Source organism: Egretta garzetta, unplaced genomic scaffold (genome assembly GCF_000687185.1).
Source record: "Egretta garzetta isolate BGI_Z169 unplaced genomic scaffold, ASM68718v1 scaffold350, whole genome shotgun sequence".
NCBI lineage: Eukaryota > Metazoa > Chordata > Aves > Pelecaniformes > Ardeidae > Egretta > Egretta garzetta.
In genome coordinates, this window is record NW_009258273.1 from 369564 (window position 1) to 388867 (window position 19304).

Consider the following 19304-nt stretch of genomic DNA (forward strand, 5'->3'; position numbering starts at 1 on the left):
CGGCGGCGGCATGTGGTGCTCGAAAGCGGGGCTGAAGTTATTTGTTCGGAAGTTGTTGACGCTCTCCTGGAAGGGGGGCACGTGCTCTTTATAGGGTGCCGGGAAGCCACCCATGCCCGGCAGCTCCGAGGCGCCCGAGGGCCCGTTGTCGAAGGCGCTCCCACCGCTGCTCATCTCGAACCACCCTGCCGCTCGGCTCGCCTCTCGCCCGTGTCCTCTATTCCCCTTCCCCAGAACCCGGATGGATTCCACGGTCTGGATGGGCTCTCCCGACATCCCCCTGCTCGAGGCGTTGTGGTAACCCAGCGTTTCGATGGGGGCCCCTTTCTCCTCGGTGCTGTCGGGCAAGTCCAAGCAGGACGAGGAGACCCTGGTCTCTATGCGGTAGTGCTCCTCCTGTGGCTGTGGCTCCCCCTTGGGAGCTCCGGCCGGGCCGTGGCCGGACAAACTCACCCCCTCGCCGGAGCTACTTTTGGAAATCTGGCCAAAATGCTTCTCCTCGGAGGGTTTCCGGGAGGCATTTTTCAGCATGTTCTTGAACTCGATGGTCGACGTGGCAGAAATGGAAGAACCCAAGGATTTCTCCACGCTTGCTGCGGGCGCTCTGCCCGCGGGGCTGGAGAGGGCATTTTGAGAAGAGAAAAGCGAACGGTGAGGAATTGAGTGGGGCGAGTCCGGGTATTGCTTCTGCGAGAGGCCAGAGTGCACCACCGCCTTTGGTAAGTTGTTGTGATTGGAGTCCGGTGTGAAAAACACCTCGTTCTTGCTGGGCGAAGGGGAGCCGTCCGAGGTGGAGTCGTTTCCCCTGAGGCTGTAGCTCCCGTACATCCCTGGAGACGACGCCAGCGGGTCGCAGCTCTCGCTCTGATCAAGAATAGACCTCATCGACGGAGGGAAGGACGACTTCACGCCAAACTCCTGCGATCTCTGGCCATAGCTGGACAGGACCGGCTGGTAGTCGGCAGCTTCAGAGAGTTTACTCGATTTCAAGATAGACTTGGCGGGCTTCTTCTCCAGGTTTAGCATGGCCGATGGCGGCGGCCCGGAGTAATCAAAGTCGCGGTAATCTTCGTCTTCTTGAAAAGAGGTGTCTGGGTAAAATTTCTCCTGGGAGGAGTCCATTAAAGAGGAGGGTATCTCCATGCTGTCTGCAGCTTGCTTGTACAGGCCGGCCGGCGACTCTCTGCCAAGGCCGAAGGGCCGGTAGGTGTGCACGGAATTGGAAAGTTCTTGGGGATATCCGTCATCCCGGCTCTGAAGCGGTGACCTGGTGCTGCTGGGAGTAGAAGAACCAGGGCTCATGATTTTTGACAGCAGGGAGATAGTGTCAACGTTGCTTGACGTCGGCTTATCCATCATCTCATCCTGAGTGGGCGTCCCGCTTCGCTCATCGCGCACCGGCGTTCCGTCCACATTGTCCATGGAAGTGCTGGTAGGACCACGCTGGAAGTCAGACGCGTGACTTTCCGTTGCAATGTTGGACCCTAAGCTGCTGAGAATTGGAATATTCAAGTTCAGACCGCTAAAGCCGGGATTTCCCTTCAAGAAATTGTGTATCTTCATCTCCAGGCTGGGAGAAGGGGGTTCCGATTCCAGCTTCGCTTTTGAAATTTCGGAGGATTGACCCAGTGAGGTTTCTGTTGGCAAAAGGGAAGAAGGACTGGTAGGGTGGGAACTGGAAAATCCCAGGGAATTGGTTGGCGGCTTAAAACTGGAGCTTGACAGCCCTGGGGTATGTCCAACGGGAGCCTTATTAACTGAAGTCGAGGAAACCTCAGCGGTCGACGAGTTTGGAGAATAACCAAAACTTTTGGATATAAAGGACTGAGCATTGGAAGGAAGACTCCTCCCCTTGACGCAAGGAACAGTCGTGGTGGCTGGCGATGCCGAAGTGCTCTGCGACGCAGTTTCGCTTGACTGAACGGTATTTCCAGCCACACTCTGAAGTAAGGATGACAAACCTGGGGAAAACAAAACAACAAAACAAAACAACGCTGCGTTCAGATCTTAAGGGAGGAGGCAGGTCAACCTGAGCCGCTGTCAAGGGAAAGGTTTCGCTATTTGTACCGCAGACGTCGTTCCTTAAAGCGACTTAATGTTTTAGCCAGGAAAGTGACTGGATTTTGCTGCATTAATATTGACGTTAGCACCCACCAAGGTGCAAACTTTTGCCAGAGGCTCAGCTTGATCTATAAATATAAATTACAACGTACGTCTGAGTAAATGGGGTAATAACTCACCCCGGCTTTGTAGCCAGGTGTAAAAAACATTGCACTACGGGCCAGGGTTACACATGCAAGGTGCAGAAGCAGCAGCAGCGCCTCTGGGAAGTTTTCCACTCTAAAAAAAGTGTTCTCGGAAGCACAGGGAAACCACAAAAACCTCTGGGTCTCCCGTCTCGTTCAGCGCCCTTCCACGAAGCGTTCTGGCTAAGTGTGCTTCAGTCACAGCAAAAACACGAGGACGTACAGGAAAGTAACAAACCTCACTGGTCCGTAACAAGTATGCTACCTGAGGAAAAGCCATCTGCATTTCCCAAAGACGTAACACATTCCAATACGCTTTTCCTCCCTTCATTTTTGCTTTAGGATAAGCACAGCAGCACGTTTCAGCGCAGCCACTGCCATCAAATACACCGTTAGCCATTCCCTCAAGACCCGCTCCGGTACCTTGCAGTGCTGGTGCAGTCTGGGTCTGGGTTTTGGAGAGAGCAGACAAAATACTTTCCGGAGTTATTTCAACTTTGGAGAGAATATTTGCTAACGGATTTGAAGGAGCAGATGGAGTCCCCATGACAGGAGTCTTCAGGCCACTAGTGAGAGCTGTGGGGCTCGTCGGGGTTCCTGGAGAAGGTCTCGAGGCGGGACTGACACCTAGGACGGAAGCACACACCACTCACGAATGCTGCTTCGTTAATGGAAGCTTTTTTTGGTTTTGGCTCAAGTTTTCCACAGGTACAACTGCAGCAGAGCTCCACTGAGTGTGAGCAAGGAGAAGCTCACAAAGCCGACTGCCGTGTGTCAGAGAGACCGAGCCAGATCTTTTATGCAGTAACTCACTGGTGTTTATTTTAAGACAATGAAAGCTTTAAAAGATTACAAAGCAAAACTCCATGGTTGGCTCCGTTACCCAAACGCCTGGGCTGGTACCGCTTCAGCACTCACCTGTATTTTTCATTACAGAAGTTAAACTGCTAAGAATGGAGCTGATCTTTGCCAGGTCCACATTGGCCAGGTTGGGCAACGCAAGCGCAGGCGATGGAGGGACAGGCGCCGCGCTCACCGCCTTGGGAGCCGGAGGAGTCTGGGCAGGCGTTGTCACCGTCGCCGAAGTTGTGCCTGCTGCAGCGGTAGATGGCACCGCTTTGGGGACGCTTTCAGGCTTCGCGGGTGCCGAAGCTGGAGCAGCCTGCTTCTCCTTCCTCTCTTCCACTGCAGCAGGGAGGGGGAGAACAAGACCAGAACCGTCACTCCGTCCCCGAAGAATTACTTAGGGTACAGGATTTTCAACGGGATCCTCATCATTAGGCACGTTAGGTCTGATTCCCATAGGCTACGTAAAAACGTATTTCGATGAGTGGCTTGGGAGCTGGGAACAATCATGGCTAGATCGGGATGTCCCTGCTTGTGTCAGGGGACTGGGGCAGGCGATCGAAACCCAACAGCACCAATCCGTGCCCCAAAGAGGGCTTTGCGCGTCCGCTACCTCCCAAACGAGGCTCAAAAGGGCTGTTTTGTCTCGATGCAGTTTCTACACAATTACTCTGCTGCTCCCACAGAACGTACCAATAATTTTAGACGTATCATCCTCCACGTCGGAGAGCTCCATGTCTTCCACATCCCGATTATCCGTCACAGGCTCCGGAGATACCGTCTTGCGGCTTCCAACCACCGGAGACCGGGAGTTATCCTCCTCCCCCATCCCCTGAAAAGGGGACTCGGAGCCTGTGGGAGATGGGGCATCCATACTTGGAGAAGGGACAGGAGACTCCTCCGGATCAGGCAGCGTCGCTTTCAACTGGTCTAGCTTTTTCTTGAGATTGCTCACTCGATTAGCAAATGTTTTATAAGCCTACGAAGGAAAGGACATCGGACTGAGCACGTGTTAGAGGAAGAGAGCACGCCTCAATCGCTTCCCTAATGAAGAAGCCTTAGAAAACCATTTCCAATTACCTGTACCCTGCAGTGAGAACTCAGCTTCTGTGTGACTTGCAGAGCAAAGACCACAAAAAAAGGGGGAAGGTAAAACCTTTTTCCAGTGACTTAAAACAATTTTCATTAAAAAAAAAAAATAATGTTTTCTGACAAATGTGTTGCCTGTTTGTTTTTTTGGTTTTTTTTTTGGGGGGGTAGGGTTGGAGGGAGTTGGTTGTTTTTACAATGCTTCACTGAATTCTTTCTTCGTTTGTTCATCCAGTTTGCATATCGATCACAACTTGTATGGTTTCTAGAATTTAGGATTTGTCAGACTAACTGTAATTTTGCCCCCCGTTTAAAAATGCAGCGGGGGCTACAAAATTCCAGCAACGTACAAGAATTGAGCTTCTGACCCAGGATTTTTGTAGCGTCTCCTTTTCTCGCCCAGCATCTCAACTCTCCTCTCTTTCTGAAACCCTTTGTACAACAATCGCGCCAAACTTCTTCATTTGTGAAGAGAGAGACGATGCATTTTCCAGCCCCCGAGACGCTTTGCAAACACAGGTGGATGTCGGTCTGCCTGAGGAGGAGCAAGGAAAAGCATACTTACATTTGCTACCACCTTGACTTCCTTATACTGCGCTTCATAAAATATACCGGCGTTCTCCAGGGCTTCTGTGAGAGAGGGGCCATTTTTCACTTGCTTGTCTAAGCCATTTACAAACTCTTCCAGCTTTGAACTCGCTTCTTCAAACTCCTTGGAGAACTTCTTTCCTCCCGTTTTGTCTGCAAGGAGATTAACACCAGGTAAACAAGCTGCCATCCGCCAAACGGGAAATCAGCTCTCAGAAGCGCGGCCGCAACAGCAGCAGCCGGGAAGTTCAGACAACGGATGCTGCGTCGTGCCCCATTCATCCATCGGGATCCATGGAAAAAAAAAAAAAGAGGCTGAGTTGCTAGCACAATATATTGTTTTTCAACCAGTTATGGTAAGTAAGTTCAAGACACAGAAGTGTAAAATTTTACTCTTTCAACTACCCAGCAAGCGTACTTTCACGTTGGAAGCAGCAAAAATCTCGAGTTTTATTTTTCCTTCGTGACCATATTCCAAGGGTTGCTAACATCATCGTGGTTCACGAGCTTACCACGCCTGTGACCATTTTCGAAGGCTGCAGCCAGGGATTACCAAGCACAGCTAGAGCTAGCTGCAGTTTTACAATTCAATTTCCTCTTAAAGCGGCTCGACATAACTCAGTTCATTTACCCCTAACACGCGCTGCTTGCTAGTGGACTCGCGTAGCCACTGATAGATGCCTTAATTAACTTAAATCCAGTATTATTTAAGGAGTCCTGAACATATTAAGAACAATGCGTGTTTTAATGCTACACGAGGGCACATCTGAATAGCACAAAATACATCTTCATCGCTTCCGCTTCATTTGAACACTGTATCTGCCGGTTTCTACAAACAGGTTCAAATTAACAAAGGTTTTAGGCTCCTGCTTGGTGGCTCTTAACTGCACCTTGAAATCTTGGCATTTTACAGACACAGTCTAATTTCTGGCCTAAAGTTCAACAGAACCGGGGAGCTCCTACAACTGTTAGGGCACGTGTTTGCGCCTCCTGCAGTTAGGTGGGGTTTTGTACGTTATACGCCGGCTTTACCTTTTAAGCATTTAAGTGTTTCAGTGCTGCACACATCCACCCTCATAGTGGAAAGCTGCTTCTCTTTCAGTTCTATCTGATCTTCCGAGCGCTTATATAAGAGCAATTCATCAATGAGAGATTGCGGCTGGGAAAAGGAGAAAAAAAAAAAAAAAAAAAAAAAAAAAAAGAAAAAAATCAAACAAGAAAAGCATTCTCATCACATTCTGTGGAAGAGAAGCCCTGCTGCGCAGAGCTAACGGCACAGGCCTGCTTCAGCGACAAACAACGCCCTGGTTCAAGACCATTTGCTAATGCAGAACCGAACCGTGCAAAGCTCAGGATTTTGAGCCTCAAGCCAAACAAGTCAGCGGACTCGGGCTCAGGCAGGGGCTGTAATTCTACAAATCTCCTGGCTATGACGGTTAAGAGCAGGGACAGGGCCGTTTTTATTTTCTTTTTTTTGACTTTACTAGCGCCCGTGCATTTTGTTAACACACCACACTCCTTTGGGGACCCTGATTAGATACATTTCTTGCCACCAACCCCTCAGCCACCCCGAACTCCTCCTTCACTAGGACGACCTGACCATACACCTCGCTCAGCACCATTCATAACAGCCAGCCCCCCTAAGCATAGGACCCATGCATTTCACGCAGCTCCCGAGAAGACAAACTGCTCTCTTGTACAAGGTCACCCCCAATGAAAGCCAGTGTTTCCATGGGGAGCCTCCGCACCGCTCTGAATGCTTTCCCACTATCTTGCTGTCCGTAATGGTGCACAGAAGGGGTGGGAGCCCTGACAAAACTCACAACTGAAGTGTCTAGCAGGTGTTGTATGCCGGGGCACAAAAAGTCACTGAACACTAGAGCTTCCCAGCGAGCTTATGCTGCTGGTGGACGCAAGCTACACCAAAGCCACGGCCCGAGGACGGAGGTTAGTGCAATGGAGTATTTCCTCTTGCAGACTTACTCTGAATTCAGCAACAATCTTGGACTTCAAAGCAGCTTTCGGGTTTGTGGATGCTGTTGGAAAAAAGAAAACGTATAAAGAAACCAAGGAGCTACACCCCGAATAAAAGTCAGTCACAAAAGGCAGCTCTAATAAAAAATATTTTAACACAATTCAACAGAAGACTTGCAGGCTGTTGCTACTCGTTACATTTTCCCCTGCACACAGATATCCCTCAGTGCTCTGGCTTTCCGTTAGCTCAACCGGACACGGTCATGTGCAGCTACTTTGTGACTGAGGTCAACAAATTATATTCTTGCTTTTTACTTTTTTTTTTTTTTTTTTTTTTTTAACGTGCTATAAAAATTTACTGTGCCTACCTTTTCCAGCTCTACCCTTGGGAAGACAAGTCCCTGCAAGGGTTGATCTAACAAGCTCATACCTCTCTACGAGGAAGGTAATGTTATTTCTTAGAGCTGACACAAGCTCTTCCTTCAGACGGGGTCTCCTTTTGGTATTTACTAGGCCTAACCATGCTTTCAACCTTAAAATCTCTTACTCCTCTACTCTGACGTCTTATTAACAGAACAGGGGGAATGAATCCCACTATCGAGAGACACTAAATCTGTGTCACGGAAACCAGTGGTTTCTGGACAAAACAGGAGAAACATCTGATAAAGAAGCAAAACGCTACACCCTTCATCCATGCTGAATAATAGCACATTTTTGTTTGGGAAAGCGGCTTGTGATGTGTCGCGGTTTAACCCGGCAGGCAGCTGAATACCACGCAGCCGCTTGCTCCCTCCCTGCCCCCAGCGGGACTGGGGAGAGAAGTAAGATTCAGGGGTTGAGGTAAAGACAGTTTATTAGGACAGAAAAGGAAGGGGAAATAATAATAGTAATAATAATAATCATCATAAACAAAATAAGTGATGCACAATGCAACTGCTCACCACCTGCTGACCAACGCCCAGCCCGTCCCCCAGCAGCAGCCCCGGCTCCCTCCCTGCCCCCAGCGGGACTGGGGAGAGAAGTAAGATTCAGGGGTTGAGGTAAAGACAGTTTATTAGGACAGAAAAGGAAGGGGAAATAATAATAGTAATAATAATAATCATCATAAACAAAATAAGTGATGCACAATGCAACTGCTCACCACCTGCTGACCAACGCCCAGCCCGTCCCCCAGCAGCAGCCCCCCGGCCAGCTTTCCCCCAGTTTCTATACTGGGCATGACATCATATGGTCTGGAATACCCCCCTGGGCCAGTTGGGGTCGGCTGTCCTGGCTGTGCCCCCTCCCAGCTTCTTGTGGCCCTGGCAAAGCAGGGAAAGCTGAAAAGGCCTCGACTGGTGTGAGCACTGCTTAGCAACAATGAAACCATGAGTGTGTGATCAACATTCTTCTCACCCTAAATCCAAAACACAGCGCTACGCCAGCTACTAGGAAGAAAATTAACTCTAGCCCAGCCGAAACCAGGATATGATGTTAAGTCAAATATCAAATGCTTCCAAACGCTTTTGTTAACCTTCCAATCTCAGCACTCGTACGGGCGGGTGCACGCCACATCTTACACCTAATGCTCCAGCATCTCACTTTAGGGACCAGTCAGGGCTTTAGTCTATAACGAGATTAGTAAGGTCGGTATATTATAAATGCATTTCCTGCTAGACTGCGCTCCCGGCACTGTCGGACGCCAAAGTTCATTATCTGCACTGCCAGCCTCCAGTTTTCTTTTATCCTAGCACCTAGTTTGCTGTTGAAGACGTGTTCCTGAGCTTGAAGGTACTGTCCACCTCCTGCTGCCAAAGTACAGGGTTCTGTCTGTCTTCTCTCCACCTCTGAATAGTCTAAACGCCAGTTTCCAAGAGGTTCCACCAGCTCTTCCCTCGACTGTTCATAACCTCCGCTCACAAAGACTTTTATTTTTATTTTTTTCATACTTCATTCCTTTCAAAAGTGGTTCTCTAGCAACAACTCCTTGGCACTTGACATATTAGTCTGTAAGGAGCTTTACAAGCCTGGAAGACGCATGCTGGCTCATGTTTTAGTCCAGGTACTTTGCCCACTTTGGGCTAGCCTTTCTTCTGTTCCTCAAGAAGGCAATGTCTATATTAGTTCAGAGAGTTCACATGGTTTCCTTACTTTGTGATTTCTTCCACGGCTTATTCGGTTGTTTGTTCAGAGTTTCTTTCAGCTGCTTCTGAGTTTTGAAAGTGGTACCTGGAAAACATTTCATTTTTTTGCAGTCTGGCATTATGGGATTCCTTTAAGAATCTGGGTTTGGTGCCGTACGGTCACATGGCAAAAGAGTGAACAGAAATTTGTTTTAAAATACCTAGACCAACTTCCTTAGATGAGCTGCTGGATGCCCAAGAGAACCTAAGTTTACTCAGGAATACAGCAACCTGTGGGATGGTCTTCTATTTTTAAATCAAGTTTCTGTTTGCCCTTACACTAAGACAGTTCAAAAAATCACAGCAATGACCAAAGTAAAAAGAAAAAACACAAGGCATCTAAAAAGAAATCGATACCGCTCGGCTCTTTAGGCAGGCTTTTAGGAAATCAGCATTCAACAGGCAAGTAGTGCAAGTCGGGAAAATAGCCATAATACCTAACTTACAAGTAATCTGAACTATTTTTGTTTTCAAGTTACAAAAATTAGAGATTTCAGAACATACGCATAAACTTCACTTCTCAACATGCAACGCCCAACTAAAGCCTTTTCACGTGCCAAAGTCTGAACCCGAGACACTGTGTTTCTCCTGCCGTGACGACGACTGGCTCTCAAATCCACAGGTGAGTATTTCCTGAAGCACCTTTAGCTCTTAATGATGTAACGAAATAAAACAGAAACGTGGACTAATTGCCTTCAAGTATTTGAGTATCGGCTAATTTCTGATTTTAACTGATTACACGTGTTTCCAGTGAACGTTAGCTGTTTCAGCTTTCAAGCAGGGTTCTTTCATAAGTACTCGAGGACACTTTGCCCTCCAGCTTTGCTTCCAGCCTCTTTCCTATACCACAAATATTATTAGTAAAAACAACTTCTTGCTAAAGCAGACTAGAAAGGAAGGAAGCCGCCTCTGTTCCTCGCCCCACCGTGGCAGCTGAGAGTCGTATCACGCTCAAAGGGAGAGCCAGGGACACAAGCCCTCTACTAGGGCACCGCCTTCAGGACTCGTAGGACCACTTCACCTTCACGTTCTGTTTAACCTCAGCTGGAACGATTCCAGCTCACGTGAAAGGATTCAGAGCCATCTTTAGAAAGGTACAGAAAACGTGAAGCAGATGAATTCAGCGCTGTTCACGTACAACACCTCGCTACTTTAAAGCCTGTGCTGGGTGCAAATACAGAAAGAACAGACACATGCAATAACCTTATTTTTACTCAGTGATTCCAGACATTTTCTTTAGCCTCAGCAAGCTCACGTGTTAGTTGGTAAGGTAAGAAATGCAAAGGGTAAGTAACTTACTCAGAGCTTCTTTCAGTGCCAAAATGGTTTCCTCGGGATACACATTTCTGTCCTCCCAGATTTTGAAGATTCTTTCAATAGATTTGGAAACGGATGGATCCCTGAAAAAGAGCATATTGGTTTTCTTTACCCCCCACGCTGTAACTTCTCCTGATTCTGCAATGGATAATAATTACTTGTTTAAATCAAAACTTTAAAAAGACCCTTCAGACCGGGAAGTTCTCTGTCCAGGTGATGACTTCAGTTCTGCTGCAAGGGGTCCCAGCGAGACCAAGGCAGCAAGTCCACACGCTTAGAGTTAAGCATACACAACCTTCCATATCGTTAACGGTTCGGGGCCCTTTTTTGGGTAAAATTAGAAGGTTTCAGAGCGGCAGGAACACCAATAGGATTTCTCTGAAGCCTTTTGTCATGGGGGAAAAAAAAAAAAAATAAAAATTTGCTACTCTTCCAAAGCGGCTTTCTATATGGATGCTCTAGGAAAAAAGCTTATTATTCTAGGGCTGGAAATAAAACATTACTCTCTTCACAGAGAAGAGTAACTACTTCAGAGGGAAGCGACTGTATAGCAGGCGATCAGTGGCATTGAACTTCATCAAGATGACGAGCTCTCCCACTTATCTCTGATCACACATCTCTGTGCTTAGCAGCATCAGCACTGGGAGCTAAGCAATGTCACCTGTAAGAATCTCCAAAGAAAGAAAGAAAAGGAGAAGGCCAGGTGTCCAATAGTGTATCTCATCCAGGTGCTCCTGTTTCAAGGACAAAACCGGACAAATAAAACATCTGTAAGCAACTGCTCTCAAAGCATGTTCTCCCTAGACCCCCAAGGCAACACAAGGGTACAGACTCAAGGGATGGCTCTTGGGATAAGAGAGGAAAAACACATGACCAGACCAGTCATCACCCTGCTAATCACCCAAATGAAGAGCATTTCCGGCAAAGCAACCCGAATTAAAAGTTCACGCGCCCCGAATTCCACACTCTGAGGGCAGCACGCGAGCTTGAACCCTGCCAACAACCAGAAGTGACTGCCCCAGAGGACTCGAGCTCGGAATAATAAACTCTAATTGGAGAGTGGGGCTGTCACCACTGCTCCCTGTGGGATCCAGGTGGCAGCTGGCACTGCGGCCGGGCTCCAAACCCAGGGCAAAGGAGCTGCTCCGCACCCTCAGGCAGCGGGTGCTCTGCCAGGCAGAGCTACAGAAGGAAGGGTGCTTCACAGAACCGTTTGGGTCAGCAGGGACCTTTCTAAAGTCCGACTTGACTTTGAGCCCTGCTGCATTCACGTTCCAGCTCAGTGCCCCGAGAAAGAGCGATGTGTTTTCTGGCTGCTTTTACTGCTTTTTAAACCAACTGGAAGAAGGTTGGTCACCGAGCTTCTGCCGTGGAGTGACGCTGCTGTCCCTGGCCACGCAAAGCTTTGCAGAGGGACAGGACAGAATGACATCACCTGTCAGGGCCAGCGAGATGCACGTGGGAGAGACAAAAATCTTCCATCGGGGTCCATAAAGGGTAGCCAAGTCACACCCCCGTGGTACACAAACACTGAAAGATGGAAGCAGCAAGTTCACAGAACTTTTATCCGTTGAATCATTTCTATACCAACAGCTGGAACAGGACCAGGCTTGGTTACGCCTGCTGGGGCTATCAAAGGATGGGTAACTTAAAATGTGTGCTGTAGCTTTTCCTTCTCTCTTTTGCTTTGGCAGCTGATACTCCCAGAATTTTTTCTCCCTCCTCCTCCTCATTAGTATCTATTAATGGTACTTTCAACTTTCTCTTCTGGCAACTTGCATTTAAATATAAGCTAATGAGCAGTCCAACTTTAACCTTTTCCCTGCCTCATGCTACGTTCAACCATCTGCCGCTTCAAGCTCCAAAGACACACAAACCAGCAACATCGCTTTACTACTAAAGAGCTGCTTTGTATTTTTACTACGTCCTGCCCCTTAAAGATCATCTGGTTTGAGGAAGAGTTGCAAAACAAAACAGAGGGCAGCAAGGCAACCTGCCTCACAGAGGGGATAGCGATGGGATGGGGCTCACCCCACCTGGACAGCATGAGATCTTTTCATCCCACGTTTCTGTAATAAATTAAATTCTCTGCTTTCCAGCAGAGCACAAAACCACCTTTGAGAACGCATTACCTTGAAAAAAATGTTTTAGCAGATGGGTAGGGCAGCACGGGAGCCAGAGAGAAGCTCGCAGAAGCCAGGCAGGGATTAGACTGGCATCTGCGACACTTGTTCTTGTGGTGATCGACCACAGGCAGACCCCTGGAGAGCGCAAAGACCTCCTCCTCCTCTCCTCCAGGCAGGGGAGGGCAAAGCTACAGGGCGCTCACGTATTGGTTCAAGACTGCCCCTTGCACCACTTCATGTGAAAATTTTACTCAAACGAGACCTCCATGCAAATTAAACGCCAGCTCTACACCGTCCTAGCATGCTCCTTGTAGAGAAGCTCGAACCTACACCATTGTTCGAACAAAATCCTTGAAATTTTGCTGATGTTTCTACAGAGTTGGAGATGTTAGAAGAGAAATTCACACTTCTTTTGAGACATTGAACCTTCCAACACACCGTTACTTACTTCACTAACGAAGCAGCTTCAGGAAGCACTTCTGCAAACGTATCACGAAAGACAATCGCGTTTTTTCTCTTGCAGTTCTGTATGACGTCATTGGCCAAGTAAAAAAGGTTCAGTCGATGAGGAAAGGCAGCTAAAGACAAAAAGAAAATTCAGATTCATCATCAAGTAGAAGTAGTGATGTCAGCCGCGTTTTGATCACAACATTTAAGTGCCTGATTTTGGCAGGGGGTGGGTGTGGGGGGTGTTTCAGCTTTTCCATCAACGGCACATCCAAGGGCAAGTCCAAAGGTCAAAACTGGGGACTAGTGAGGAAGACTTCAATTTACAAATCATTTCCAGGTCTTCCCAAAACCTAAATGTTCGGCAACATCACATCTTGACTCTGACTTGGGCTTAGAAAGGACACAAAAGGCCATTGACCCTGTGCTGTTTCTACGATACCCGACGCATCAAGAGGAACCGTACAGCCAGAAAGATCAGCATCGCCTGCGCTAGGAGGCCAAACACAAACCTGCACCAACTTCTGCAGGGGAAAAAACCCAACCGCTCCAGAGCACATGTCTGGTCTGGTCTCCGAAGGTCCAGCATTACTCCGTTTGGCTACTGACTCAGCGCAACCTACTGTTTCATAGTTTAGAGGCCACTTATTCATAGTTTGTAAGAATTGTTATGTATAAATCGCCCTTTTTTTAAGCTGTAATGGCTTAAAATGGTCTCTAAGATTGGCAGCTTGATCGGGGAGGCTTTACCAGGCACACACCTACGTCCATAGCTGTCCAGAGGGCACTTACTACAGACAGGGAGAGACCTTCTCCACATCCCTTTAAATGCCTCCTATTAATAAACTGATGTTTATTAATATGTTTAATAAGCGCTGCCAGTTCCTCGGACACAGCTGCCTGGATGGCCCTTTCCGACGTGCGATGTAACGCCAGCCAGGCACCAGCTTTTGTGCGACCCACAAAGGACCCCGGAACCCCATCCCTTCTCCTCCAGAGATCGGTTTCTCCAAACCCACCTCCCCTGTCCCTGCTGAGCTGGCATTGACCATCACACCCAGACCTCCCACCCGCGGCCGTACTCCAAACAATGCACCTCTGATCTTCCTCATATTCAGCTCCAAATTTTATAATTTCATCAAACCTCTTCTTCAGCCAGCCAGTAACAGCGCTTGGAGCACAGTAAGCTCCTCCACATGCTAATTAGCTTCTTCACTTAATTTAACGATACAACACGCAGATTTAAATATAGGAATGGTGACAATAGACGGTTTTGTTTCACGTACCCGTGAGCTCTATCAGGCTCCCACCTTCCCCGCGTTACACCCCCTCCGGCTGTACCCCAGCCGGATAATAATCAGAGATTTTATCTACAAATCCCTCAATTCTCTATCCCGCTTCATTTTCGTCTCTACCTTGGCGGAGCCTCTTCCGGTGGCACGGCTGCACCTCATGGCTATCCTCGTCTCCAGGTTTCCCACTGGGAAGCTCTTAGCATCATCCCTGGTCCAGAGCCCTTGGTGGGAGCTTACCCTTACTGACACCACTCCTGCATTCGCGACCTGTCGCAGAGAAACCCCAAACCACCCATCTCCGGCAGCTCTGCACTCTCCTCCTGCTCAAAGCCAACTAGAAATAAAGCCAGGATTTTCACAAAAACTCACTCGTGCCTTAGACTGCGCCTACGGAAAAGCCACTACTCGAGTATTTTCCAGCCAACAATAAGCTCACACGCTTTTATTCGAAACTAATTGTTAAATCTCGCATCCCCCTTTCCTAACATTCCTCTCCGATGCAGAGAAGAGGGTCAGTGGCCACCGACAGACTTCTGGCAAGGAGCCCACCCAAGTACGATCGTAGCCACAGAAACACGGGGTTAGTTCATTTTTAGCGTACTGAATGCAATTATTCAAAAGCCTTATAATAAGGCAGAGTAATCCCTGCTCACGAATGACACAGCGTGCTCGCATATGGGAAGCCGGGCATGAAACGCTGGTGCTTTCCGGGGCTCCTCTCTGTGCACAACTCTCTCCCGTGCTCTCGTCCGCCTTTCCTGCAGAAGGGCTCGATCCCGGACGAGGAACTGGCACCAAGCAAGCAGACCTGGCTCCAGCACCCACCCAGCACAGGTGTCCCAGCACGCAGCAAGCTTGCTTTAAAAGCTCACGCCCAGGAACATTTTGACCGTGTGAGCTCTACGCTGACCTACCTGATGTTAAGGGATAATTTAGCAAGTTGTTTGTTCAAAATGAAGATCTTTCACAGAAGGCAGCCTCTTCGGGAAAGCAAAGTTGAGGATAAATGCAAAGGCTTAGTTTGGTTTGATTGTCAAATCCTCAACAGGTTGATGCTGTGAAGCGAAGAGCCTCCAAGAGTCCCTACAAGCGGCACCGATTCTTCTTGTTTGCCGCTGGCACCCACCGGGCGTCACTACAGACCCGGGGGTGATCAAGAAGCAACATCCAACCCCAAACCCGGGGCAGGAACCATGCGGTGGGTCAAGGGGACAGCCAGCACCCAGGACGTCCCTGCTCCCCACGGCCTCGTCCCCTCCGCTGCCCCTGTGCACACATGGACAGAGGTGTGGGACCCGAGCCAGGCAGCGCACAGCCGCCGGCTTCTCACTTCTAACCTTGCTCCTCACATATTTTCCAGCTATATATATATATATCTATTTTTTTTTTTTTTTAAGGTATTTTTCATCTTTCCCACCAGGCTACTCCAACACTGCTCCGGCAGCTGCCATGTCAAGGAGCCTCAACTCCCATATCCCAGAATAAGCTTTTATAGCAAGAAATACAAGCCCAAAAATTCATTACCAGAAACTGTTATTTACAACCTTCACCCTAAATGTGCTTACACAGCAGATTGAGGTTGGTTTGTTTGGGTGAGAAGCAGAGTGAGGAGTGCTCTGCTCTGCCCAGAGGGCTGGAAATCCAACTGGAGCAGTGCTGCGCCCACCTGGCTTCCCAAAACGATTCGGAGCCAGCCTTCCCCAAAACGCCAGCCTCAATAATCTATCAGATCATCATCCCATCAAAATAGGGTTTCTGTGATTTAATTAAATCCCAGCACTCCAATGCTAATTCACCAACTGGTCACTGGATGCTCTTCCCATCTCAGTGACGTTATTCACCAGCGTAGACAGCACTGATTTCAGATCTTAGGACACAACACAAAATAGATCTTGACGATACATAAACCTCTGATTTAAACGATTCAACGTATACACAGCCTTCAAACGCAGCAGAAAAACCCAGACCAACTTCAAGACAAACGCCATAAGGAAGGAGCACAGCTTGCACCATCACCTCCACCACCGTTTCCACAAGGCTAAACGCAGACCTCAGCCAAGGCAGAGTTAATTTAGTTCCTTGGTTTAGAGCTAATATTTGTAAAACAAGATTCACCCAAATCGCACGGTAGGAAAAATCCATGCTAGACCAATACCTAGGCTACAGACAAGCTCCATGAAGAAAACCAAGCACCTTTGGGCCCAAGACACACTTTGTACGCAAGGGGTTTCGACCACATTATGCATCTGGCCGTATCTGACGGGTGAACGGCTTCTTAAGTACTTTTAGACTGTCTCAGCTTAAACTGGAGAGGAAATATAGACAAGAAACAGGAAATTTTATAACTGAGCCCACCCCAGCTTTTTGCTCAGCTCCAGGACAGCCACCTGCTCCACCGACCGACGTCTCCGGGCAGCCGGCGCGCGATGTGTCCAATTTAACTCACATTTAAGAGCTGCTCACATGGACGCACCGACGAGATGACTCTCCTTCAAGAAAGTTCTTGATTCACAACAGAAACTTCCCAGAGGTAAAGTCATCGCAGCATTACCTCACAAAAACATTTAGGTCATGAAGCTCTTGGCCAACAACCACAACTGTGACCGGCTCGTGCTCAGGACAATCCTTGACCTGGGAAGGGAGATGCCCATGCCAACAGCAACATATTTAAATATTAGCACTCATTTTTTTCTGAAAAGACCAAATTCTTTGTCCAAATAGCCACATCTTTGGTTAAACTGGACATTTCACGCCAGCTGAAACAACTATCTAACAGCAAAGCGCAGAAAAAGCTGTCAAGATCTGGTAAAATGCAGATGCTAGGAAATACCCACAACCAAAATTCAGTCATTTCCTCTCAAGAGTGTGCGGGAGCACCCACGAGACCACCAATGCTCAGACAAAATCCCTGCACAGCCTGAGGCAGGAGCACCGACCACCCCGCGGGCCAGCCCAACGCCTACTTACTTTGATTATAGAAGATCAAGAATAAAAAGGCTGATTTTTTTCCCCCACACTTGACATTTTCTACAAGCATCCTGGCAAGAAACTGCCCTCGGCCCAACGCCAGCATCGCTGGAGAGAGAGACCACGCAGGAACTGCCCTACTCGAGGGTCTCACACTTAATGGAGATGAGCATCTAAGAGATACGAAGGCACTTCTCCCCCTGATTGAACTCAGGTGCCTTCATCTCCACCTGGGCAGAGAGCTGAGATACAGCCCCCAATCCCACCACATCCATCCTTCGCAAGGAGCTCCCTAGAAAAAGCAGCTTTTACACATTCTTAGAAGCTTTAGAGTTAAAATATTTAAAAGCTGGAAAATGAACCCAAAAGCAAGCTGTACTCGCCGTTGTTATTACCACTGAACTCTTCTGGTTGGGACCGCAGCTGCCCGCTGCGTGAGAGCACTGAGGGGCTGCGAGGTCCTTGGGGCAGAGGATGAAGTATACCATGAAGAGAAAAGCAGGAAAAAAGAGCCCCACGTAAGCGGGAAGTAACCAAATAATCAGGGGTCAGGGCACAGCAGCATCGCGGCCGCTCTCAAGGGTTGTTTTAGCTGGTACCTTGGGTAAGATGCTTAAGGAGGACCTCGGACAAACACAAGGCGTGTTGAGGGGAGATCCTCGCGAGGGCTGCACAAGCAAAACCTTGAAAGCGCTCATACCAAAATAAAAGAAAAAGTCCGGGCTGATACCTAGGGCTCAGGGGCAGGAGCTGACAGCCCAGCACCGGACATGAGCTGGCAGGGCAGGACCAGAGCATCAAGGGCCCTGCAAGCGGGAACAATTAAGTTACTTTTGATGAGCTTGGGCAGGAGTGCAAAGCAGTATCTCTGGAAGCTCGGCCGCCTTGGCCTGGAGCTGATCAGCCTCAGAGAAGCGACAGGAGTCCAGGGAAGAGTGTCTCCTCCACAAGCCAGCGGGATGGGAGCTGTAGGATGATCAACATGGGGGAGTTGTGCTGGCATGAAGGCTCCGCGCTCCCGGCAAGCGGCTGGGCAAAGCGAGGACCTGCCCCGAGATACAGGCAGGGAACGAGAAGCTGCATTGTGTTGAGCCTGACCTACAGCAAGATGCTCACCGAGGTCCTAGAGAGGAGCCAAATGGCAGTTGTGACAAGAGACACCAAGTCCAGAGAAGTCTGCACATCCCAAGGAGAGACGGCAGCTGGATTTTGTTCAGAGGCGACGTGCTTAGAACAGGAAGGCAAAGAGAACCGAGGATGGTCCCCTGCAGGACCCCCTTGGTGACGAGGGCTGTCAGAGGGAAGAGGATTTCCAAGAAAGGTGGGCAACAACAGCGAGGCAGGATGAACCAGGGCCAGCTTCTCCTCACCAGCAGGTCGGTACAGACCAGAGAACGGCCCTCGGGCTCTTACCTTGCTTTCTTTGATCACACGGTGTGTGGATGAGAAAAAAAGTAAACAAAAATTCAGGGGAAGAGGAGCCTCTGCATTTTGCAGAAGAGCCTCAATAGAGAATACGAACTATCCCAAACTTTACAAAAGGTTTACCGCGAACCAGAGCGATGCTTTGGGATGGGAACGTGATCTTCGCATTACTGCAAAGCTTACTTTAACTCCTGCGACAACAGGCAAAACCTTCACATGGCAGCGAGACAGCGGAGATAACACCGCCGTGTTTAGACTCGTGAAAACATTAACTTTCCCACCCTCAGGTCACCGCTGTGTCGCCTGCGGGCGCTTGCCAAAGCCAAGTGTTGGCACCCAATGCTTATTTGTGCCCACAACAGGCTGCTTTGCCTGGGGAAGAGGACAGCGACAGTCCCTCGCCCCCACAACGCTGAAGGCATCTTTCCCCCCAGCTCTCAAAATAACATTTAAGAAGACCCCAGGGAAGCACACGCAGAATTCAGGAGGTTGACGGTACGACCGTTCAGGTGCAGCCACGCAATTTCTGTTTTTCCCTAAGCGCGACAAGGTGATGCTAAGCAGAAACCCTGCCCAGGGGCCACGCAACGCTGACAGATTGCCGAGCGGTCAGAGAACCTCAGATTTTCAGTTCACTGCCTGATGTCAGGACCGAATCCCTCCGGCCACAGCCTCGTAAGCTGCACCCCAACCCTGCAGACCCCCACCCCCAGCCAGTGCCAGCCCACAGCCTCCTGCCCCACGCACGGTCCTCGCCTCGAGGGGCACCGGGCAAAGCGGGACGAGGCTGCGGGGAGGCGGACGAGCACCTGCCCGAGCAAA

At 49.0% G+C, this 19304-nt stretch overlaps 1 protein-coding gene across 1 annotated transcript in view; it reads right to left on the reverse strand.

The window, feature by feature from the left end:
• Positions 1 to 13566, reverse strand: part of JTB (jumping translocation breakpoint) — a 34406-nt gene extending 20840 nt beyond the window's left edge. Inside the window, exons 1-11 of the mRNA XM_035890550.1 lie at positions 13557 to 13566; positions 12797 to 12926; positions 10205 to 10305; positions 8874 to 8951; positions 6753 to 6805; positions 5802 to 5928; positions 4747 to 4922; positions 3786 to 4071; positions 3165 to 3431; positions 2670 to 2873; positions 5 to 1961 (exon numbers count right to left, since the gene is read on the reverse strand). Of these exons, the coding sequence (XP_035746443.1) occupies positions 5 to 1961; positions 2670 to 2873; positions 3165 to 3431; positions 3786 to 4071; positions 4747 to 4922; positions 5802 to 5928; positions 6753 to 6805; positions 8874 to 8951; positions 10205 to 10305; positions 12797 to 12926; positions 13557 to 13566 (3389 nt within the window). The remainder of the gene's footprint in view (positions 1 to 4; positions 1962 to 2669; positions 2874 to 3164; positions 3432 to 3785; positions 4072 to 4746; positions 4923 to 5801; positions 5929 to 6752; positions 6806 to 8873; positions 8952 to 10204; positions 10306 to 12796; positions 12927 to 13556) is intronic.
• Between the last annotated feature and the right edge of the window lie 5738 nt (positions 13567 to 19304).